The 25,817-nt window shown below is 42.3% G+C and overlaps 1 protein-coding gene across 1 annotated transcript in view; it reads right to left on the bottom strand.

Moving 5' to 3' along the window:
• LOC144792858 (alkaline phosphatase-like) overlaps positions 1 to 25,817 on the bottom strand; it is a 117,697-nt gene that overhangs the window by 17,945 nt on the left and 73,935 nt on the right. The window contains exons 3-6 of the mRNA XM_078668053.1: positions 21,308 to 21,423; positions 19,577 to 19,751; positions 17,969 to 18,141; positions 14,488 to 14,622 (exon numbers count right to left, since the gene is read on the bottom strand). Coding sequence (XP_078524179.1) covers positions 14,488 to 14,622; positions 17,969 to 18,141; positions 19,577 to 19,751; positions 21,308 to 21,423 — 599 coding nt within the window. The remainder of the gene's footprint in view (positions 1 to 14,487; positions 14,623 to 17,968; positions 18,142 to 19,576; positions 19,752 to 21,307; positions 21,424 to 25,817) is intronic.

Here is a 25,817-nt window from a genome sequence, read left to right as displayed (position 1 = left end):
AGGACATTGGAACTAAGAACCCGGTTAGATTTGTGACCAATTATAATTTATGGTCTACTCACATCTATGGAATTCTGAAGAAATATTGGTTTATGTTAACCTCAGACCCTGCACTTAAAGAACACATAATGACCCACCCATCTATTACCTTTCGGAGAGGTACTACACTTGGTAATATGATCAGCCCAAGCTACCCCAAAAACACCCATAAAATATCTTGGTTACACTCCCACAATAAGGGCTCTTATAGATGTGGGAACTGTAGCATGTGTAGGATGTCACTGCATGGTACAAAATATTTCAACTACAATGACTCAGGTACTTACCATATAAAAACACACATTGACTGCACAACGACCTATGTTATATATGCCATTTTATGCAAATGTGGGAAAGTTTATATTGGTAGCACCATTAGGAGACTGAGAGACCGAGTGAGTGAGCATTTTAGGGGTCTTAAAAATAGGGATAGCAGGGTCCCGATAGCTGCTCATGCCATGGACTGCCCAGCACAAACAGAACACCTTACTATGTCTTTCCATGGCATAGAGACTATGCCCATAGATATAAGGGGTGGCAACCGGGAACTCAGATTAAGACAACAAGAAGCACGTGGGATAATGCGGGTTCATGCGGTGGAACGGGGTTTGAATTTTGAGGATGAAATGCAATTCTTTCTGGTATAGTCCTCATTTCAATTCAAAAAATGTTCACCCTTTGTAAGATGATAGACTTTCTCATTTATACTTAACAAAGTACCATTGAATGAACTAACAACTAAATGGTGTATGTACTTTGTGGGTTTAGTATTGTCAAATTTTGGATACTATATGTCTTAGGGTTTCTTTTCTTTTACCATATGAAACATCGATAATTGTAAATAGTACTCATGTATATATAATGTTTTGCTTAAATGGACTTTGAAATGTAAGTATTGTTTCAAATTGAAAATTACTATTCTCATTTACCTTCCGGCATTTCTATTGGGTGACCCCTATTTATTCATATTCTATTCTATTTTTTTTTTTTTGGTTTACTTATAATTTTGGATGACTGGTTTTTCTTTCCTCTAACATCACGTGGCTGTTTCTGTCCTTTATTTTTGTTTTTTTCTAAGGGCTCTAATACTCGTGTGCACATATTTGTATGAGACGGATCTAGCACATTGTTGGACCTAGCTTTTCCAAGTCTACATAAGGTAGCTTGGCACAGTAGTGGCTACAGCTAACTCAAGGCGTTGGTTAAGTGCTTACAAGTCTCACTCACAGTAACTCAGTGATGAACCACTAAAATAAAAGACACAACACCAATGTTTGGAAAAATACCGTTACCTTTTATAAAAATAATATGCTTTTCTCGTTATACTTTTTAGTCAGGGATAAAAGACAATCAAGTTACACCTTGTACATGAAATTCAGATCACACTTCAATATTTTTCCTGGTCAGAATTTGAGAATCAAGGGTACATTTAAGGTCTGTAGTTATTCAGGTCACAATACACTTCACTAATAAATTTACAGAAAGGAAAATGCAGCCTGACAGTACATTACGTTTTTAAAGACTCATTAGCAGGTACATTACGTTTTTAAAGACTCATTAGCAGGTACATTACGTTTTTAAAGACTCATTAGCAGGTACATTACCCCACACTTTCTTGAGTGACTGCTCAACTCCACAGACCTCTACTGGATGCAGATCTTCGCAGCATAGCCCTCCCGGTATGTGACTAAAAGGAGGACACAGTAGTATTAACACGGCTCCCCTCTAGTTAAGTTACAGACTACACCTCTCTAGTGGAGGATCCACTCCCTCAGTTACCAATAGACTATTAGGGTCTTGTCGCAGGAACCCTGCTGTCCCCTTCACACCTTCCTCCTCTCTCCTCTGAGGTAAATATTAATGGTTTTGCTGTGGTTGTTTGAGTCACTAACCCACTTTCCCAATTCAGTTTTCCAGGTATCAAACAGTTAAACTCCTGGGGCTTAGCCCCGATGTCCTGGTTCTCAGGCAATTGACGCTGCCGCCTCCCGCTCCCTCTCTACCCGGCTTACTTGTGGGTTTGAAAGTGTCCCAGCGGTTGTGTTCTCCACGCTCGATGGAGCTTGGCAGCAGTCGGGCTGAAGGGGGAAGGCAGGGAAGGCTTTCCCGGCCCAGGGCTCCCTACCGCGACGTCCGCTGTGGCGCTTCTGCCTCTTCTGAGGGAATCGACGACTGGCTCTCCAACGCGGCGCTCCTCGGCTGACGCGATGACTTTCCCTCGGATGGCACTTCTCCGCCGGGCATGCGCGGAAGCGCTCGCTCTTCTCCCGCCTCTGCACTCGCTCACAGGAAGGACGCTACTTTTTGCGGCGACGCTGCTCTCCTGGGCCTGCCCGACCCTAGGCCCCTCCTGCTTTCAATAGCGGACGCACAGAGGACATGCGCGGAAGCGCTTCCTGCTCCGAGTGACGCGGCTGGTGCCTCCGGGGTCCCGCAATCAGCTAACACAGCGCCGCTGCTTCTCCTCAGACACTTCCCACTCCGGCCTCTCAGGAAGGATGAGCACACACGGTGCCCTCGCGCTTCAGGTCGCTATGGTGCCACAGACACCCGCCTTCACCACAGCTGCTCCACAACACCGGTAAGCGCAGCGCTGAGTATGGGAAGTCAGGGATACCCTCAGTTAAGGGTGTCCTGAGAGGATTCACTGGGGCTTCAATATAGAAGGGTCTTCTTCCTCAAGTAGCTTAATGTTCTTATCAGCAATTGTTGGATTGAGAGGGATCGGTCAAAGGTTGAAGGGGGAACAACCCTCTGAAGAAACTGTCAGCCTCAGAGACAAACTAGCTGCTCTCAGTGTGTCCACCTCCTCTCACCACTGCCTCACTCCTCTACTCTGGGGTCAGCACAAAATGGCTGCTGGTCACTGGCCTTATATAGGGTGGCCTGAGACCTGCAGAAGTCTCTGGTTGATTCTAGAAAGTTCCCTATTTTAGCCTATGGGCCTGTCCTCCAGTAGTGTCCGTTATGGCAGTTGGTGGACACCATTTTAGGTTTCTGGAGGTCCCTAGATTTTCAAGGGGCCTGACTAGGCCTCACAGGTTATGAGGGAAAAATGGCGTCATAGCCAAGGAACACCTAGCCCCCTGACAGCATTGAAAAATCCTGATGGACGTATGTGTAAAAAATAAAAATAGAAACTCTGGGAGGCTAAGGGGGACAAAAATAAATAATAATGGTTAGAGTATCCCCAGAAGCAGACAGGTCTAACACACATAAATTAAAAACTAATAATGTTACTGACAATGGCATCTTTAGATGGTTTTTCGTCCATCATATCGAGTAATCTATAATTCGGCTTGCTATTTGGACATTACAAGATGTCGGGCACTTTTAGTGAGAGACAGTGTGGTTCTACCTTTAGTTTGATTTTTGACATCACGTGTTAGACGCTGAAAAGGAACTTCAAAACATGGCGCGGCTGCAGAACGCCACCTAACACTGGGGAATACTTTTCCTGTTCCAGTCTCTGTACTCGGAGGTACGTGGTGGTCTCTCTCTCCCCCCCTATATATATATAGTTTTTGTCGTTATGGTTTATGTTCGGACAGCATTGGCGCAGGTTGAAATACGAGGTTACGGTGAAATATATTTTCCGGTCATGGGTAAATCACTATTAGCTAGTCCGTCTCTAGCGTGTTTTACTGTTTGAACGTATCTGTTCTTTCGTTTTTGTAAATAAATATGCAATGGGTCTAAAATAACCATCCTGGGACGTTTCACCCTCCGTAATCTTGTGGTGGACGTTTGATTGGTTTTAACTATGGTTACGATATATTTGGTTTCTAGATCTATTACCCTATCGTTAACTTCAAATCGACTCAGTCCCTGGACACTCGATACACGAATCTATCCTTGGAAGGACAGGACGCCCTTGGGATTTTTGGAACACGCCCTGTGTGGCTTACTTTAGTGAGTAGTGAATTCTTAATACCATTATGCACGATGTTTTTATTTAGATGACCCTGACTATAACCGAGTTTTGGGATCGGATTAGTTAGTTGATATGATTTTTGTTTTCAGCACAGTTGCAGGCTTTGGATTTGGAATTATCCTTCCATATACCTACACGATAATTTCGAGATAACTCAATGGTGAGCCCAATCCCTTCTTTCTTCTGGCTCCACTACTAATACCTCATACTGGGGCTCTGATTTTGGTGGACTAACGTCTTGCAATTAGTTGTAGGTTAACACTTGTTGTTACTCACTATTCATTTCTGATTTTTGCACTTTTTGCACTTGTGGGTCACTTAATTACGGTGTCACTCCTTTCTTACCTTTTGGGCTTTAAGCCTTTCTGATTGACTTTTGGCGACCGGTTTTTCCTTTCTCTCTGGTTTCCTCGGGAATGTTTTGTTTGGTTTCACTTGAACCTTGCTTTGCACTGGCAGACCAATCATTGTTTTGCGGGTCTGTTGGTTAATGGGATGTTACAAGTCAATCTTGGGATGTTCCGTTTGATATCCATTTAATGCTTGGTGCAACCCTTACCCCTGAATAATCGTATTTTATGGTTTGAACGAAAGCCACTTTGTTTATTTAATTGTTAACAGAAAGCGATTTGATTATGAAATCTCTTTCCTTATTAGATTATAATTATGTTTATATATATTGTAATACTTTCAGCCCTGACGAAGTCGTTTGGTCTTGATGACCGTGACGAAACACGTGTTGGCAGCGGTTGTTTGTGTACGTGAGAACTGGATTCTACAAAAGATTGAAAAACTAAAGAAGAATAAAGTGGAAAAATTTACAAATCTTGGACTTGATATTTCGAACTGATATACTCCTTTAAAGCTCAGGATCAAATGTTCATGACTTAATTGTACAAACGTGGCCCCTTCGGAGTCGCATTTGTTTGATCCTGGTTGGGTGACCGGTATCTGATCCTTTGAGCTTACCAAATATTTTCTTGTCAATAACTTTTTTTCTTTTCAGCGCAAACTTTCCCCATTCACCCGTTCTTCTTTGTATTGTACACACACACACACACTCCTTTTCTCCAATGATCCCTTGCCCCAGAAAGGGAATGGACACCTCTTATTTTGTGCAGGTAATTTCTTTGCCGCCTTGACACGTTTCGGCCCCTAGAGGCCTTCATTACATGTCGTGCTACCGATTCCTCCCTCAAATTTAAAGTGCCAAGTGCTATTAGGTATGGAGAACAGACTACCCCGGTCTGTTTGACCCTGCCCTTATACAAACTTTCAGCATATTGCTACATTTGATTATGGTAACCATATGTAATTTGTGTTTAAAGTTATGCTTACATTATAATTATTTTTGCTAAATAAATGAAAATTCTTAAAAAATATATCATAATTATTAAATCTTTTTTCCCTCTAACCCAGGGAGATCTCAAATTGGTGGCGGATACCTTCGCCTACGTGATGTAACACTTCTAAATCATCTTCCACCATGGTCCATCCAATGTTTTCAGGGGTGGAGCCATGTAACTGCGCATCTAGTAATTTCTCTGCACTCTTAAATTGGGAATAGCTAAAAAGTGTAAAGTTATTGCTAGGTGGAGAAGTAAGTTTATAAGTGAGTACATAAACAAGTGCAATTTACTTTAAGAATAAGACTATTTAAAGTGTGTCTCAGTTATTGTTGAGCATAATATATATTTTTGACTCCATCTCCAGCCTTGACCAAAATATTATCAGCTAATAAGGCATCAACCTGCAAGTTAAACTTGGCTGTTCGGTGCTAGACATTGTCTCAGATGCAGGGCGTGGCCAGTCTTCGATAATCCACAGGAGCAATTATACTGTGAATCTTTTACAATTTCCTCTTGTAGAGTTTCTTCACTTGTACTCTGCTTATTCAGATACACCTGTAGATATATTTGGAGCCTGTGACTGAGTGGATAAGCAACACAGCGAGTAAGTGTATTAGCAGAAGCAGGTGAATGCACTAGTTAAAGATGGCTGCCCCGTTTACAATGCAAGTCAGCAGTACTCCTATAAACACACTAGGGAGAGAGGTAAGCAAAAAGGACAAGTGTAGTAGCAAAAAGGACAAGTGTAGTAGCCAATAGGAGGAGGCCTTTATCAATTAACATATCTGCTGTTGATCCTTTACTTTACTTTACTTTGTGGATTTATTGAGCACATACGAATCATCCCCGAAGGGATCTCTCGGCGCTGTACAAAGAGGGAGATGGTGAGGATGTATATTTAAAAGAGCCATGTCTTTAACAGTCTCTTAAAGTTGGTTAGTTCACCGCAGGACCTGAGATTTTGTGGGAGCATATTCCAATGGCTAGCTACCAAATAGGAAAAGGCTCTACCGCCATTACGTGTATTTTCTGGGTGTACAGAAAGGTGGAATTGCTGGATCTCAATTGTCGGGCCGGTTGATACCACCTGAATTTATTCCTAAGGCAGGCCGGGCCTTTTCACTGTAGTGATCTAAAAACTACACAGAGCATCTTAAAGATAGCTCTTTTCCTCACCGGGAGCCAGTGTAATTGGTGCAGCAGCGGGGCTGATGGTGTCCTTGTCGGTTTGTTGAGGGCAAGGCGGGCCACCGTATTCTGCACTACCTGGAGTCGAGATAAGAGATCTTCCCTTGCTCCCGCCAGTAGCGAGTTTCCATAGTCCAGCCGACTCACCAAGAGTGACTGGATGAGAGTCTTCCTCGCTGACAAAGGGATCCAGGGAAATACCTTATTAAGCATCCTCATGGTGCCAAAACAAGAGCCTGAGACTGTCTTGACCTGTTCCTCCATGGATAATTTGTTATCTATCTTGATTCCCAGGTTCTTCGCACAGCTCCTAGGTGCAGGGGCATCACCCAACTCAGTGGGCCACCACTCCGGGGACCAAATGGCTTCCGCCTTCCCAAACAGCAAGTTTTCAGTTTTTGAGGAGTTAAGCTGTAAGAAGTTCCTCCTCATCCAAGTAGCAATGCTAGACATGCAGCTTCTAAACCTCAATTGGGTGGATATGATGTCCTCCCCAATGGGGACGATTAGCTGCGTGTCATCCGCATATGAGATGGTCTGAAAGTCATGGCCCCTGAAGATGTCGGCCAATGCGGTTATGTACACATTGAACATGGTCAGACTGAGCACAGATCCCTGCGGTACGCCCTTGTCTACCCTGACGGTTTGTGATACGAACGTATCTAGCTGGATACTCTGGGTGTGACCGGAAAGAAAACTTTGAATCCACTTGAGGGCCCTACCCTTCACCCCAATCCCCCTCAGTCTGCCTAACAGCGTCTTATGTGAGATAGTATCAAACGCTGCTGACAAGTCGAGGAGGACTAGGATTACTGGGGTCCCGCTATCCAAAGTCATCCTAATGGTATCCGTCACCTCTAACAGTTCAGTCTCCGTGCTATGTGAGGCACGAAATCCAGACTGTGAGGGGTCCAAAAGGCTATGTTGTTCCATGTAGAAAGATAGCTGTCGGTTCACCAGAGTTTCCAAAACCTTCGAGTAGCAGGAGAGAAGAGAAATTGGCCTATAGTTCTGTAAGGCGTTAGGGTCTGCTGCCACCTTCTTTAGGAGTGGCTTTACCCGCGCACTCTTCCAGTCATTTGGGAAAATAGCCTTCTCCAGTGAGATGTTCTATATCTTGACAAGATATGAGAAAAACAAGGGCCCCCTGAGCAAAGATTAATTCAAATCCAAGGGCAAGGAATTCAATTATGTGCGTAACATCCTAGGCATTTTGAAAATATAGAACACAGTTACAAGGAACTCCGGGAAAACACTCAGGAATCAAAAAGGTAATAAAGACACAAGCTTTTTAATATATCCTTCATACACAATAAATTCTTTCATTAAAAAAGACACATTATAGACATCAATTCAAATAAAAATTAAAACCGTTGTTTTAAGAAAACAACCACAATACACAATTAATATAATAAAAATTAGTCAATTGGTGGCATTAATGTACTCGACGCGCGTTTCGGCGTACACAGGACGCCTTCTTCAGGAGCCACAAATTTTATTTGTTTCTGAAACATATGAGAAAACCCAAGTAAATCAACAATTCACTGTATTAAATTCATTAAAACAAAATTCATTATCAAACAATATATTTAATCATAAACATTTTATTACATATCATCCATTCGTATTTCCCTATGAAATTCCAAAATTCCTATCTGGTATATTACTCAGAGTACAGACTAAACAATTATCTGAGTATTCATGTGCATCACAGGCATAGTAATGGCAAGTATCTAATTGATGAATAAAAAATTCTAAATATTATGGAGATGTTATCAGCATGAGGGTCACTTCCCCAATAATAATAGAAGGTCCCCTATGGTGTGATACAGCTAATAATACCTCTTTTTAGATACTGTTTAAGATATGAGGTATGTATAAAGAGTAACGAATAGAAGCTTCAAATAGGCAAGCATTGTCAACATATTTAAAGAGGCAATAACTTACTTGGAACAGGCAATATAAGCAGTGTTGTACAAACGATTTTTGTAATGTAGAGTCCTATTTCCCAACAGAACTAACAATGGACAATCACCTGTTAGGGTTGATATTAAAAATAGCCATTATAAAACGCTCATTTTCAATGTATTTGTATAATATATAAACATGTCCTATGCATAAGATGCTTTGGGTATATTTAGTCGTCATCTAAAATATAATAGAACATGGACTTGACCTCACAATTCTATATCAAAGGGTTTGACTAAAATAAAACCTGCATGTGTTCAGTCATAGCCATTTATTGATGTTGTATATATGGGGTCAATGTATAGACCAAATACACTATTCATATTCCGATGTCATTGCGATCCTTTAAAATACTTTGCTAGATTTCTCTTATAAAGAGGGTCATAACTAGCTAAAAGGACAAGAATATAATGACCTAGATCGATGTTAAGGCATCTTCCACCTATAAGTGAATCCCCAATGGGTCCCACAGAAGAACTCACCGTATGTCGGGCAGATAAGCTGATAAACACTTAAAGTGTATTTCATATATAGTATCTTTGGTATGGACGACGATCGTATAATTTGGAACCTTTTTTGCAGTTAGATGTCAAACTTCCAGATAAGAAATTCTGAGTTCCTGCATTATAAAGATAGAGCACGATGTAAAAAGCCATGCATTCACTCGCCATGTTGATCCTAATTACCAACTATTTTGTGATAGCACCCACTCACCAAGTTTAAATATTTTGTAACAAATAGTACAGAGATGCGTACGGTCGAATTATTAGTACTTCTTATCCGGGATACTAAATAGTCACAGCGGTACAGGGTACAGCAATAAGCGAATCTAAATATCGTACGAAAGAGAAAGACAGGAAAGTAGTATTAAAATAACACCCCGTTTAGAGGACTGCAAATTAGCTAGCTACGTCTGTCCCATAAGCCAAATTAATATATAATAGCGCCCGCTCACCTTGTTAAATTATAGTCAGACGAGTCATACGGAGATGTGTATGTTTGAATTACTACGTCTTCTATCCAAACTGATAAACAATAATATCAATACAGGATACGGCGAATGACAGATCTAAATAAAATAAAGAGAAACAACGAAAAAACGGGAAGGCAGTATTAAAATGAATCCCGTTTAGATAATTAGAGAAACTTTAATCTCTAAATAACACGACGATCGCGAATATAGGTCAGCTTATCGATGGCGCATACCAAATCCAAGCGCAGTTTATAATAGAATATCACATTCCGCGTTGAGCTCAACGGTGAAATTCCTTGGGAGAACGCAATATTCTGAATGTTCATTAGTTGGCTCTATTTACCACTTCTTCTTGTTAATTGAACTCTTTTCTTAATAGATCCATTTTTGATGTGTATATATACCATCTTTTATGCTGATTGATATATTCTATTTTGAATTGCTCTTGGATCAGTTATGCACTAACTATTTTTATATATACCATGTTCCACGCGGAATGTGATATTCTATTATGAACTGCGCTTGGATTAGGTATGCGCCATCGATAAGCTTGTATATCTATATATGCTAGTTAGCTGTCCTCTCTCTATGTTTATACATAAGCTCTCTATCCTTGTTAGTAACGAGAAGAAAATAGTTAGTCCTATTTTTATTTTTTATTTTTATTTTTATTCGGGTTACAGATAATCTCCTTTTGTTGTCATCTACACCAGAACAATCCGTTACCTTGAACTCTATAAATGACCATTTAGATCAGTTCGCAATTAATTTTAATTGTGTCTCGAATAATTCACTACGATTATAATCTCGGAGCCGAGTCACATGATCATTGTCACATGACCAGCCTCATTTTTATTTAAACCTTCATCCAGGGTCAACAAGTTGATACCTTGTATAACGGACAAGGGACGCTGATATCTCGATTCGCTGCGTCCCTTCTATCTGGCATATTCAGCCGTCTAATAATCGGTAAGTGACCTATATTCGCGATCGTTGTGTTATTTAGAGATTAACGTTTCTCTAATTATCTAAACGGGATTCATTTTAATACTGCCTTCCAGTTTTTTCGTTGTTTCTCTATATTTTATTTAGATCCTGTCATTCGCCGTATCCTGTATTGATATTATTGTTTATCAGTTTGGATAGAAGACGTTGTAATTCAAACATACACATCTCCGTAAGACTCGTCTGACTATAATTTAACAAGGCGAGCGGGCGCTATTATATATTAATTTGGCTTATGGGACAGACTTAGCTAGCTAATTTGCAGTCCTCTAAACGGGGTGTTATTTTAATACTACTTTACTGTCTTTCTCTTTCGTACGATATTTAGATTTGCTTATTGCTGTACCCTGTACCGCTGTGACTATTTAGTATCCCGGATAAGAAGTACTCATAATTCGACCGTACGCATCTCCGTACTATTCGTTCCAAAATATTTAAACTTGGTGAGTGGGTGCTATCACAAAATAGTTGGTAATTAGGATCAACATGGCGAGTGAATGTATGGCTTTTACATCGTGCTCTATCTTTATCATGCAGGAACTCAGAATTTCTTATCTGGAAGTTTGACATCTAACTGCAAAAAAGGTTCCAAATTATACAATCGTCTTCCATACCAAATATACTATATATGAAATACACTTTAAGTGTTTATCAGCTTATCTGCCCAACATACGGTGAGTTCTTCTGTGTGACCCATTGGGGATTCACTTATAGGTGGAAGATGCCTTAACATCGATCTAGGTCATTATATTCTAGTCCTTTTAGCCAGTTATGACCCTCTTTATAAGAGAAATCTAGCAAAGTAACTTAAAGGATCGCTATGACATCGGAATATGAATAGTGTATTTGGTGTATACATTGACCCCATATATACAACATCAATAATTGGCTATGACTGAACACATGCAGGTTTTATTTTAGTCAAACCCTTTGATATAGAATTGTGAGGTCAAGTCCATGTTCTATTATATTTTAGATGACGACTAAATATACCCAAAGCATCTTATGCATAGGACATGTTTATATATTATACAAATACATTGAAAATGAGCGTTTTATAATGGCTATTTTTAATATCAACCCTAACAGGTGATTGTCCATTGTTAGTTCTATTGGGAAATAGGACTCTACATTACAAAAATCGTTTGTACAACACTGCTTATATTGCCCGTTCCAAGTAAGTTATTGCCTCTTTAAATATGTTGACAATGCTTGCCTATTTGAAGCTTCTATTCGTTACTCTTTATACATACCTCATATCTTAAACAGTATCTAAAAAGAGGTATTATTAGCTGTATCACACCATAGGGGACCTTCTGTTATTATTGGGGAAGTGACCCTCATGCTGATAACATCTCCATAATATTTAGAATTTTGTATTCATCAATTAGATACTTGCCATTACTATGTCCTTGAATGCAGATGAATACTCAGATAATTGTTTAGTCTGTACTCTGACTAATATACCAGATAGGAACTTGGGAATTTCATAGGGAAATACGAATGGATGATATGTAATAAAATGTTTATGATTAAATATATTGTTTGATAATGAATTTTGTTTTAATGAATTTAATACAGTGAATTGTTGATTTACTTGGGTTTTCTCATATATTTCAGAAACGAATAACATTTGTGGGTCCTGAAGAAGGCGTCATGTGTACGCCGAAACGCGCGTCGAGTACATTAATGCCACCAATTGACTAATTTTTATTATATTAATTGTGTATTGTGGTTGTTTTCTTAAAACAACGGTTTTAATTTTTATTTGAATTGATGTCTATAATGTGTCTTTTTTAATGAAAGAATTTATTGTATATGAAGGATATATTAAAAAGCTTGTTTCTTTATTACCTTTTTGATTCCTGAGTGTTTTACCGGAGTTCCTTGTAACTGTGTTCTATATTTTCAAAATGCCTAGGATGTTACGCATATATATCTTGACAAGAGCATCTGCCAGGACTGTACTAAGAGTTGCCATAACAGCTGGGGGCGCCGGGTCTAGTGGCGAGCCTGATTTTACGCGGCTTAGTAGGGACTCAACTTGCTCTCTCATTACATTGGTAAAGGAGTCCAACCCACAGGACAAAACCACTTCATGAGGTCGGTCTCCAGGTAGATGTTCCTCCCCCTGATCCTGCGAGGTCACCTCAAGGACTGGTAGATCAGATCGATTTTGCTGGTAAAATACCTGGCTAGATCTTCACATAGATCCTGAGTGGGGGGGGGGGGGGGGGGATTGGGGAGCTTCCTTGCCGGCCTTAGGATTTGTGAATTCCTTCTGGATCCTATAAAATTCCCTAGAGGAATTTTTTGACTCCACTATGCGTGCACCCAGATATGTCCTAATTGCTGTATTGCAGCTGTTTAGGTAGGCTCTATGTGATTTCCGGTATGCTGATTTATCTGATTCCTCCTTAGATTTCCTCCATCTCCTCTCTAGGACCCTACACAGGGACTTTTCCTTTCTGAGGGTATCAGAGTACCAGGGGGCAGGAGCTGCCCTCTCCTTCATAGTGGCCCTTTTCAGAGGGGCTATGATGTCTAAGGCTCCCTGAATCGCTCCCACCAATCCCTCCCATGCAGAATTTGGATCTACGTCCAATTTGAGCGGGGGGGGGGGGGCAATAAAGGCCTGATTGAAGGCTAAGGGGGTTACTCTTGCCCATGGTCTTCGCAAGTTCTTCTGAACGTGTGTCCGCACCACTGGATGAGAGGACGGTAGCGAAAAACTTAAGGCCATGTGATCAGTCCAGTCCAAAGATTGGGGAGGCTCAACAGCCAGATCGCCCACATTGGAAAAGATGGCGTCTAGCATGTGACCAGCACTGTGAGTGGGGCTGGTGACTCTTAGTGATAGCTCGAAGGATTCCATTGATGTAATAAGATTGACCGCGTCCGAGTTGGAAGACAGCTCTAAATGGTGATTCAGGTCCCCTGTCAATAGAAATTTAGTAGCCTTCAGAGCATGCGGCGCCAATCTATCCAATAGTACAGTAAGGAATTCCTTATTGCTACCCCCCGGAGGATGATATACCAATGCCCCTGTCCATTCTATGACCTGAGACTGCTCTACTCTAAATATTAGGAGCTCCTTGTTGGGAGAGGACACCCTGTCTAACGTCCTGATGTAATAAGGACACCGTGTGGCGATGGCCAGTCCCCCACCCCGTTTGCAGGGCATATCCAGCCTAGTGACTACATATTCATCAGGAAAGGCCACTACTAATGTTGGTGTGGCCTCATGATTGAGCCACGTTTCCGTGAAGAGGCATATGTCAGGCTTCCAGTCCTCAAGTAGGTCCCATGTCTCTGTTGCATGCTTAGGGATGGATCTGGTGTTCAGATACAATCCTTGCATGTCAGGTATGTGTCTGTCCTGTCCCCCTAATCTCCCCCGACTATCATTGTGCACCCCCTGTCGTGGTTGTTTTGACTGTATACAGGGGTGAAAATCGGGAGAAGAGGGGAGTTGTTTAATCCTAGCCCACCCACAGTTGATACACCTGTTATTCCTTTTGGCCCTCTTACTGTCGTTTGTACCTGGCTCTATCTCTCCTATACAAGATGGTGTATGCCTATATGCCAGGAGTACCTCTCAAGTGTAGTGGATTCGGCTACCTGGGGGTCATTGCAGTGAAATTGGCGGCATTTCCTGGTGGCTGGCTGTGTACTGGCGCGGACAGGCGCAGAAGGGCTCGCCTTCGGCACGCCAGCGGCACGCCTGCTCAGGAGTTTGAATTTATGGCGGCAGTGAGTAGGAGAGTAGACCGCCAACCGACTGTCTAATGCCCAGTGAAAAAAGACTTGCTGAGCTCTCTCCACTCAATCAATCGCCTAATGCGATTGCGGTGGACCGGAGAGTGTAATAAATGTCCCCGGACAGTTTAAGCCCCAACAGTCTGATGGTAAATGCCCCCTTTGCAGCGTAATTCCCAAACAATAAAAATGAAAGTTTAAAAACACAGTCAGCCTTTCAAAGTGCCCCCAGTACCTCGCTCCTCATCATCCTGATGTAATGGCTACTCTACCTGCCTGCCCTTCAACCACATGTCTATCAGGTTGCTCTCATCCTTTCGAGTTCCATTCTGCTTCGGCTCAGTTGGATATTCAGGATCGGGGGTGCCTTTTGGGGTCATGTATTTCCGTCCTCCACCTAGGACAACCTGGAAGAAATAAAAAGGGTCTTTTATTTAATATAGTTACATTTTTACAAGGATATTCAAAACATTACAAATCTGATTCAATATTATAATACAGAGAAAGCCAGGATGTGTATAGTAAAAGGGCGTATTTATTGAACACGCACTATTTACATTATCAAGATGTCTTAAAACATCCTTAAATATGTGTGTTTATCTTAATATAATCTTTCCTATAAGCAGCTATTCCTGTTAATTCAAACATAAATTGCATTGGTATCCAGTATTAAATGTCAGGAATTTGTATGTCAGAAAACAGGTCACGAGGAAGCTTAGATAAAATAAAATGCAGTTGCATAGGAAAATGCTTACCAACTTGAAGGTTTACACGTTGTAAGAGTAAGAAAAAAGAAAAGATTGGGGCTCAGGATTTGGAACCAGCCACTGGTACTTGAGGTATTGTCTTCCGGTTAGCAGTCCATGTAGTAAACATAGATGAAACAGTAGTTCCAGGTCCCGTTGGGCAGTGGTAACATAAAGATGCTGCGAGCCTTTTCCTCAGCGCCTGGGAACATTGTGTTTGGGTTGATGTGTCTTCCACCACCTGCTTTAGTTTGCTTACCTGCCTTCTCACATTTATCGTTTTCTCCCTTTCGGTTCCCCCTGCGTATTCCTGCACTTGGCTCTTTTAGTTCCCTCCATTCTCCAGAAGTTTGTTGGTTGTGTTTGTCACCTGTCTCCCAGAGGTTCCACAGATGCACTCTGATTCCTAGGGGTGTCTTCCCTCTGCTCCTTGGGGTTCTTCATAGCTCCATCCGGAGGAGGTGTGGCGCAGCGGCCAGGGTGCCTGATTCCGGACTACGGGGTTCACAGTTCAATCCCCGGTGCCGGCGGCAGGTTAGCCCAGCACCATGTGACTCTGGGCAATAGCTTGCTTAATCTTCCCGACGGCCCACAGCGCCGGGACACCACTTCGGAGGTAGCTGTGCACTTTACAAATACTGGTATTTCATTTAATTTTCATTTTATCTACGCGTATGCTGGTAAGCGAACGCTGACTGAATGATATACTGGTATCGCATTGTGTTAGCCTATAATACTGAATCTGTCCTATCTTTCCCAGAGTTCACTGATCAGCAGAAGAAATAGTGACACGGTCCAATGAGAATCAAAAGTTGGTATCACATGGTAACGGCAGCTGAAGCCAGGCATCTTCCCTACCTACCCTTGTTTACTTCACTCAACCCCTGAGGGTCTGCATTTGTGAGCCTGCACTTCCGGGGTCAGATTCTGTCAGAAGGGCGGGGTTTATGTTGAATTTTTCTGCTACCCCATTAAACACTGGTGCCAGCCTTGACATTAAAATGCTGCATTTCCTGGCACACTTTAGTGTATTCTGACTGTTAGGTCCTGCTGGGTGATGTGTAGGTGTTCATAGTATATGATAGCTTTAATCCTAAATTTGAAAATAAAAAAGACGATGCTCCCTTCACCATGTGAGTCCTCTCCCGTGGCAAGGCTGCATTTTGTTGTTTTAATTGCCCCATACTTCCAGAGTTTTCCTGGCAGTGATGAGCAGTGACAACTGACCTCTAATTCCACCCATCTATATCAGGTGTGCGGAACTATAGGGGATCTCCTACGCCCTTTACTCCGCAGGCCATCGGAGGGGTTTAATCATGGCAGAGATGAAGTAGTCTCCGCCATGATCCGCATTTAAATAAGGTGGTTGGACCACAGTCTTAGTGGCCAATTTTGATCCCTCTGGACTCCTCGGTTCTGGAAGGCTTTCCATATGAATCACGCTCCAGGAAACCGACCTAACGAGTACGATGCATCCGTATACTGACAGACTCTGTTCGCTCGGACTCCTATTGAATTCACTGGGAGCCTGTGTACCGCACATGAAAACAAGCTTGCATTGCAAAATGGGGTGGGTGGGGAAAAGCATGCACCCTGTGGCTGGCATCCCTTTGTGACCTCAACACTGTGCATGGAAAGGGAGGACCCATGGGTACCCCACAGGACTGATTCTGTGGGCCCTGGGTGAAGGCGGGCCTGCCACCACCCCCCAAAGTCCGAATACCACAGCCGTTTCATCTCATCAAAACCATGTCGGTACGGCTGTCAGACTCGTGCATCGTCCTTGCTCGTTCGGTTTACAGCCCCCTTGAGCTGCACGATCCATCTCCGAACGACTCGGACTGACTATCTCAGGTTCGGAACCAATTTGGTTGACGCGGACTGCTTATTCGCATCGTACTTGGTTGTTCGGATAGAGGGACGATTCAGTCAGAAACAGAGGCTCCAAACTGGATTTGCTTTTAGCGAATCTGGTTCGGAGCCCTTCCAAACAAGGACGTAATTGGCCCCTTAGTTTTATGGATACTCTGTCACCATTGCGGAGGAGTATCCATCCTGTTAAGGTATAAATCAGACTCTACGTCCCTTGCTTCCATCTGCATAGCAAACCATAAAAATGTGTCCCAACTGCTGGTATTTCTGATCAGAAGAGCACAGAAAACAAATCTGATTTTCCCCATATTGCTCAAGGCGGGCCGAGGATCCCTCCCCAGGATTGCCCACGCAGAGCCAATGGACCCATCCCCCACCACATGAGCAACTCCAGCCGACTCCCGCCTTAGGCACTCTGCTTGAAGCCTTCCCACGTCTATCAATGAGTATAATCTTGGTGCACCCCACCACCAGGTCAAGGCCTCACATATGTCAAGGGGCAAGCCTAGGTCTTTGAAAATAGGCTAGGTTAGCATGATGCCAGGAATAAAAATCAAAAACCAGAAGCCAAGATTTATGCAGTTGGGCATTGAGGATGGGAAACCCAAATCTACACAATATAGAAGACATTTCCACCTCTTCCATGCCTCAGTAATGACTGGCAGGCCAGGAGCTGTGCATAGTAACAGTATAGGAAGTTGAAAAGGGTGCAATAAATGTAAACAGCTACAGATCTGCCTATGTACATGTTTTCAGGTGAATGCATTTTTTATTGTATATAACTATTTAGAGCTCTAACATTTATAACTTCAAATAGCCGGTGTATGTTTACCAATTAAATAAAGGTTTAAGTATACTAGTTGCAACTTCATTTTTTTCACAGAGGAAAAATATGGATAAATACAGTAAAATTAAAATTAAATGTATATTAATGGTCTGAAATTTAAAACAATAAATGCATCAAATACCATCATAAGAGGAGCCATAATTGTGATGTAACATTAAAGAACCCTTCATCCAAATTACAAATGATGAAAAGAAAATAATTATAATGGGAGTTGGTTTTTCCAATTAAATCCCAGTTATTTTTGTATCTTTCCCCCCCCTTAACAGAATATGAATCGCCTTTACGTACATCAAGGTCTATATTGTGGACAAGCTGGTAGGCGATATCGGTGCAGCTCTGGTTGATGGCATCTTTCGGCATGTATGCATCCGAGTACCAGTCTCGGCTGACCACGTGGGAGTAGGCTGCGGCTGGAGAAGCATGCTGGACTCTGGTGGTGGTCACGATGCCGACAGACTTTCCTGGAAGACAAATATTGGCAGCATACAGGTGGATCTTCAAGCCATGCATTGATCACCTTCTGGCGGTGAAAGGCAAGATCATCATGTCTTGATAATGTGTTAATGACTTTATAAAGTCGTGTTTGCTGATCAGAGTTTTCCATAAAATGATCTCTTGAGAAGTGATGCAATGAATTATTAATATTGCAAGATATCCCTATGATTATAAGTGAAGGGCTATATTGATGAACTTATATGATCATATTTGGTCAATTTGCAGTCACCAGATAATCAAATGGGGCTGTTGATGAACCAGAGACCCAGTCACACGTGGACATCTGTCAGCAATCACACAATTGAGGATTGAATTCAAATGCAAGATCCAATATCCTGTGGTTGTGAAGATTCACTGCCCAGTGGTTGTGATGTGGCAATGGCTTGCTCTTTCACAAATGAGAAGAGCGGTCATCGCAATAGATATACACAATTAAATTCTACATGGTTTGTGCCCCATGAAGGACGTTACGTAATGCCGGCTGCTATCAGGTTGTGTTTGAGTCGTGCTGTGTACCTACAGAGTTTGCCAGTTGACACAACTGCAGGCATTATACATTTCAGATCATTTCAGTGCAAATCACCCATAGTGTCCGGCTGAGCAAAACGCGACTGTGAATATTAAAGGTACCAAAATTATCTTACAATGGGCTGATTAGTGTTTCCTGTGCCTGGTGTAAATGCAGGTCAACAAAGGTCAGCTGGGGCCCAATCAGAATATTTTTTATACAGTTCCTGAATTTTGTTTATGGGGGACCCACTGATGCCGATATGATGCTGTGATAACAATATGGGAGGCAGTGATGGACAGGATGGTAGACAAGTAAAAAGAAAAAACAGAAGAGATCAGTCCACGCAGGTGGAAGGAGTCTGACCAAGACTATGTGCCATGGGTGTGGAGCAGGAAAAGTTAAAAGGATAGACAACAAAGAAGTAGGAACTTGGGTCGGGATTTGGGTCCAGCGGGAGGGAAAATACAAATGTTGCTGCTTCCATGGTCTGGAGGCTCTGTTCAACCGTGGAATCTCTGCACGCGCTATATAACATGCTGCAGTAAGTAAAGGTGGCTCACACGCTCAGCGAAGGGTTCATAGTGCTACAAGAGTCAATAAAAATGCCATTGATAATCGATATAAAACAGGAGAACTAAATGGAAAATGGGATCTTGCCTAGCTACCTTGAAAACCCGCCCTCTCTGGCGCTTCTGAATCGTTGGTTGGAGGAGCCACGCCCTTGTAAAGGAGTCATGTGATTGGTTGTGATATACAGGAGTACGGTGTAATTCCATGGCAAGCTAATCTGAGCTATTTTAGTACCTAAATGCGGGGTGGCTACTTTCAAATCTACTTGAAAGTTTAAAGCCACGCCCTTTTTGAGGCCGAGGACACCACGCCTTCCATACCTGCTTTCTTCGCCCGACGAAGGATTGATTCCACCTCATTGCCGTAGGTGGTATTACACTGATTGTAGACAGCTGCTCCGCTCAATCCCAGGGTACCAGCATTGGCCTTTACTCCACACAAGTAGGCAGTCGCGGTGCCAGCACTGTCCGGAACCTGCCGGTCTATGTTGTACGTCTGAAAGAGAAGGAGGGTTTGCATTTAAAGGTAACACAATAGAATGACACATATTAGGGCTGAATGTACCATAGCAATTTCCATTCCTCTTCTGCTCACCATTGACCATCGGGTTGCCCCAGGTCAGGGTTCGGCCACCACAACATGCGCATGAATCATGATCTCAGGGTGATTAGCTCTTGGAATTAACAAGGGGGTCTACAGGAATGAGCAGGGTCCTGGAGCCATGAACACAACTGGATGCACTTGGGTGAACTTCCCTCACTAACTTGCTGAATATTTTTTCAAAGCTGGACAATTTTCACCAAATTTACTTCTGTCTTGGGATTTCTCTTTCTTAGCTCCAGAATCCAAATTTACAAATGTCTATTGCATTACACCTTCACTGATAAACGCAGAATTAAAAAGTGGTCCTGTGGCATGACGAAAATCAACAAAAGTAGGAAGCTAAATACTTTTGGAATCTATATGGAGAAAATTAAGTAGACTAAGCCAATTGGTGTTCAGTCAACAGTGACCAAGCAGTTCCCCAACAGTGGGCCTGATTCACAGAACTAACTTAAGACAAAATCCTAAACTTACTACCATTTTGGTATTCAAAGAAGGCACTTACTCAATTTGGTATTCACAGAAGGCGCTTACTTACTCATTTTGTGTAACTTACTCATTTTGTGTAACTTACACATTTTGTTATACACAGAGGGCACTTACTTATTTTGTGTAACTTACACATTTTGTGTAACTGACATGTTGTGTAACTGACACATGTTGTGTAACTGACACATGTTGTGTAACTGACACATGTTGTTTAACTGACACATGTTGTGTAACTTACACATTTTATTATTCACAGAAGGCACTTACTCATTGATGAGTAAGTGCCTTCGGTGAATACCAAAATGAGTAAGTTACACAAAATGTGTAAGTTACACAAAATGAATAAGTTACATAAAATGTGTAAGTTACACAAAATGAGTATATTACACAAAATGAGTAAGTAAGTGCCTTCTGTGAATACCAAAATGACCAAGTGCCATCTGTGAATCCCAAAATGGTAGTAAGTTTAGGATTGTGTCTTAAGTTAGTTCTGTGAATCGGGCCCAGTATACAAAGCAGGCAAACCATGTGTTTGGCAGGCAGGAGAACTGCTGGTTCTTGATGTTCCATCTGCTCCTCAAATCCTAAATAAGGCTCCTAATATTCTGTCTGTGGAGACATCTATACATTTGCATGTGGGACCATGCAGAAGAAAGGTAATGCAATTGTATACATCTTAAGTAACGTAAACAATCTGGTACTATCTTCTAACGTCTCCCATTCGTGTACAGTGCACCGCTGCTACTCACCTTAGTCTACACTATATTTATAACAATCCATACATGCATACAAAGGATCATCATAAGCAGCCTCTAGGGTTCACTTCCATCGCCTCCGATAACATTCACTGTCCACTTATCCATCAATGAAGATCAGTAATGGTCATGTTGGCTACAGAGGCTCCTCCATTGGTTGCCATGTGACCTCCAACCTTCTAAGAGGTATCTTGCACTACTCACCTTGGAGAGAGCCACATAAGGGAATTTGTCCATGGTCATCTGGCTGTCTTCCCCAGGGCCGCCCTCGAGCTGTCCCTTATAAATGCGAGCTGCGGAGATGGTGGAGATGCCCATACCTGAAAAGAGAGTAGATAGATCAGCATCACCATCACCGAGGGACATATTGAGGCCTTTTTGGAGGTAAAAAAGTGAGAATGTGTAAAGAGACATCACCAAGACAAAGTCAATGTGATCCGTAAGACGAAGGCGATCCCGCTCAGAATCAGCCCACTGAGGGTCTTGCACTCTGTATTCTGAAATGATGGTAGGTGTAGAAAGTCTTTTTCCAAGGTTCTCAGCACTATGGGACTCCCAACGCAAGCCCGCAGCTCAAGGAGAGAGTAGGTACTCACTGCTATGATAACCAAAAATCTCCGAAAGACTGGAGTAGTTTGGGAGGTATAAAATTCCACTACAGACTGCATGTTTAATTAGAGTGCCAGGCCATGTCATTAATTCATGCAATTTATATATAAAATATAAATTCCTTTAATATTCCTTTGGGGTGAAACCCTACAATTAACCCTTTTTAAATATATATGCTTATTGCCGGACACATCTGTGGAGCCGGGCAAAGCCACACTGGCTTACAATTCTATCACCATCAGGTAAAACATGACACAGGTAACCCCATATTCCTTGTACTAAACCCACACCTATCCAGATAGGTCACTGGAATGTGTGGGTGATTAGTGGTCACACCCACAGGTGTGGGAACACACTCTCAAAGTGTGTGTGCTTGGTGGGTCACAATGGTGCCTGTAAGCCCACAAAAGTGTGAATCATTTTCAGGTCCATGCGTCAGCTGTTTTGTCCGTCATCCATCCACCCAGCTATTATAAATCTAAAGAACTAAGAAATAAAGAGATCAAAACTCCCGGGGGGCTATGTTTGGGACTATGTTTCTGAAACCGGTGGACCACAAGTCTCCTCCACTGGTTGTTTTTGGAGGCTGGTGAGCATTTCCATTCCAAGTTGAGGTCAGCAATGCATCAACATTGTGGCAGGTTGAATGCGAGTTAGCGTGTGGCTTACCCAATGTGCTTACCCAGTATGAGAAGGTCAAGTAAAGGGATAAGCCTTGGGTCCATGGCTGGTCACCAGGCAAAGGAGTAAGTAATTTCACATTTCAATAGAGTCACTTTCCATTCATGTCAAGTGCAATAATAAGTTTCTTTGATGTTGTACAGCCAACACTTGTGTCACGGCAGAAGGTGGACTGCCGCTTCTGTAGGGTTTAATTAAATCTCCTCGCAAGCTAATAAATTAGGAATATCTTTTCAAAAACTGCAAATATTCTCTTTAAGTTCCACAACTGCATTAATAATTGCAAAACAAGATGATTATAAAAACACTCAAATTACCACTTTTAAGAGAATCCGTTGCTTTTACAAAGGTATTATGATTATTTACCAATTACCTTAAAGATCCAAAATTCACCACTTGATGAACCTCAATTTCAGTATCTGGCTAAACACTCGCGTCTCATCATTAGCTAACAAATAACGCTATTGAATCAGGAGCAGCTGCCCGGCAATGAACATATGTTGCAGAGCACCACATGTTATGTTATGTTAACTGAGCTTGTATAGCGCTCGGCTACCCCAGCAAAGGGGCGTCCCGGCGCTTTCACTCACAAAGACCAATCCCGAAAACCACCACAAAGGACTCCAATAAAAACCGACGGCCTAAACTATTATGATGGAAAAGATACATTTTAATCGCTCTCCTAAAATCCAGCAGGCCCTCCAGGCCACTGATCTGGAGAGGCAGAGAGTTCCATAGTTTGGTCGCCAGATAACAGAAAGAGCGTCCTCCTGCTCGACAGCGCTTCACACGGGGAACCATAACCAGGTGCTGCCCAAAGGAATGCCACGCTCAAGATGGAACATAAGAAGTCAGCAAGTTGCAAAGCAGGCTGGGCGAAGCAAATTTCAGTATCTTAAATGAAAGGCATAAAGTTTTAAACTTAATACGCTCCGCCATAGGAAGCCAATAGAGTTTCCGAATAGTATCGGAGATAGGACAGCACCGAGGAAGCCCTAACAAGGTTTGAGCCGCCATGTTTGGAATACGTTGCAGTCGAGCAATCTCAGCTTGATTGGCCCCCAAAAGCAGGGAGCTGGCGTAGTCCAGTCGAGATAAAATAGTTGACTGGACAATAAGCTGACACGTAGAGGGTTCAAAAAACTTTAGAAGAGGTTTAAGCCCCCGTAATAAACCAAAACATTTACTGGCAACTTTTTTTGTATGGATCCGAAAGCTGAGGGAGGAGTCCATCCACACCCCCAGGTTCTTGACCTCCACCTTAGGTTCAGGAGTCTTACCTAACGCCGTCGGCCACCAATGTTCACCCCACCGGCTAGCATTCTTACCAACTAACAGAACCTCAGTTTTATTTGCATTTAACTGTAGGTAGTTGGAAGTCATCCATTCTGACACTGCCGTCAGGCCATCTCTTAATCTAGAGGTGTGCAAGGTGGAACCTTCTGTCAATGCCACCACCAGCTGCGTGTCGTCCGCATATTAGATGATGGAAAGATCCCACTGCCTGGCGACCACAGCTAATGGCTGGACATACAGGTTAAATAAATTGGGACTCAGGGCAGAGCCCTGGGGCACCCCCTGTTCAATAGAGTGCGCCTGAGATAGAAAAGGGGGAGCAGTGACTCGAAAGGATCTTCCGGACAGAAAGGATCTGAACCATTCTAGAGCCACACCCGTAATACCTGCCTCCTCTAGTCGTTGCATCCATATCAACATCATTGTAAGTAATGGGTACCAGCACTTGAATTTGAAACGGGAGGCAGAGCGCAATGGTCCTGGTCAAGGTCTGCCATTTGCCAGGATGGAGCATGTCAGCCACATTCCCACAAGCAGCACGCACCACCTGCCACCAGTGCTTAATTTGAGGCGGAGGTTTCCGGTACTTAGCACCTGCACTTTTTAATCAACAGAGGGTCTTATGACAGTCTGTCAAATGGTGGCGCTGTTTGCCTTATTTCTGAGGAGCACAACACCTATTGTTTAATACATAAATATACATTAAAAGCACTAATACCTGCCACCCAAAGCTATAAGAAAAGCTTGGGCAGCATGTATTAGTCATTTTAACGTATATTTAAAGTCTGAATTGTCACACTTGTAAGAGTGTGACGGCTAGGAGTGATAGCTCTGTCATTGGCAGCGCTAATGAGGTGGTGCAAGCTGCAGTTGCCTCCAGACAAGAGCCCTGGCAATTCTCTTTTTTGTTGTTTTTTTTTTTTTTACAAATTAAGCACTGCCTCCCACTGTCTGGATCAGCAGGGTCTCCCATACCCCGCTTCCCCAACCTACCATCCACTCCGGGAGGCGTTAGTTCTAGTTAGCCTTTCACGGACAGCCTGCCCTGATCTTTGTTACTTTTAACGTTTTTTTGTTGTTTTTACTTTTTTGTCTAAAATGAAAATATATTTTCAATTCTTAGTACTTTTCATGAAGAGGTCACTTCCTTAGCGTGAAAGTAAATCTATGCTCCATGCATTGTTGCTGTTCAGAAAGAAATCCCCGCCTAACAGCGACATGTCCTCGTCAATTAATACTTACTAAAAAGTGAATCAAAAGGCCTTTCTCTCAATATAATTTATATGACTCAAGGTGTTGGTTTATCGATTTTTGGAGGAGCAGAAGGTGTCTTATGAAATCATAGACACCCAAGAACTTTTTTTGAAAAAGCATGGCCTTTAAACTATACATTGACAACAACTCAACCTTACATTAAATCTTTCTACAGTATTTTCAACCTCTATTTAATTCCTAAATTCATTGAACTGACCTCCTAAAAGTATTAGAAGTGAGTTGATTTACTATTCTAATTCAGGTCTGTGCATATTTAGGTAAAATACTTGGTTTGGCTGGTCAAAATATTACGAGAGAAATATTTATGCAAAATATACTATATTTTGTGGATTTGTGTTTCTAAAAAATCATGTTTTTGAATTTTGTATTTTCAGATTGTACCTCAAAGGTGAGTCAAATGAAATTGACTTGTATAATGTTTGTCCTGCCAGTTCTGAAGAGTGGTGCAGAGAAAAATACAAGTTCAGCCCCAATGAACAACAGTAAAACCCAAGGATAATGTACACTGGTGTAGTATATAACAGAAAAAAATGGCCACCCATCGACAGGGCAAAGGGCGAAGAACCCGCCTTAAAGACATGAGCTAGAGGGGATGGTGAACTTCATGCCACCTGTTGTGCGGTTTGTACTTTGGCGTGTCCAGTAGGAGTGAGCAGCTATGACGTGTTTCCGGCTTCCACACTGAAATGAGAAGTAGGGACGGACCATTGCTGTAGGTGAATCAGTTGCAACAAGTGCTGACAGGGCAGCGAGATATGGTACATACCATTGACCCATGCATTCCAGGAAAAATGTGCAACACAGAGATTGTGCGGCCTCCTAGGGCCTGGGTGAGATGATAACACACTGCACT

The sequence above is a fragment of the Lissotriton helveticus genome, chromosome 11 (genome assembly GCF_964261635.1).
Source record: "Lissotriton helveticus chromosome 11, aLisHel1.1, whole genome shotgun sequence".
Lineage (NCBI taxonomy): Eukaryota > Metazoa > Chordata > Amphibia > Caudata > Salamandridae > Lissotriton > Lissotriton helveticus.
This window is presented reverse-complemented; position numbering and strand designations above follow the sequence as displayed.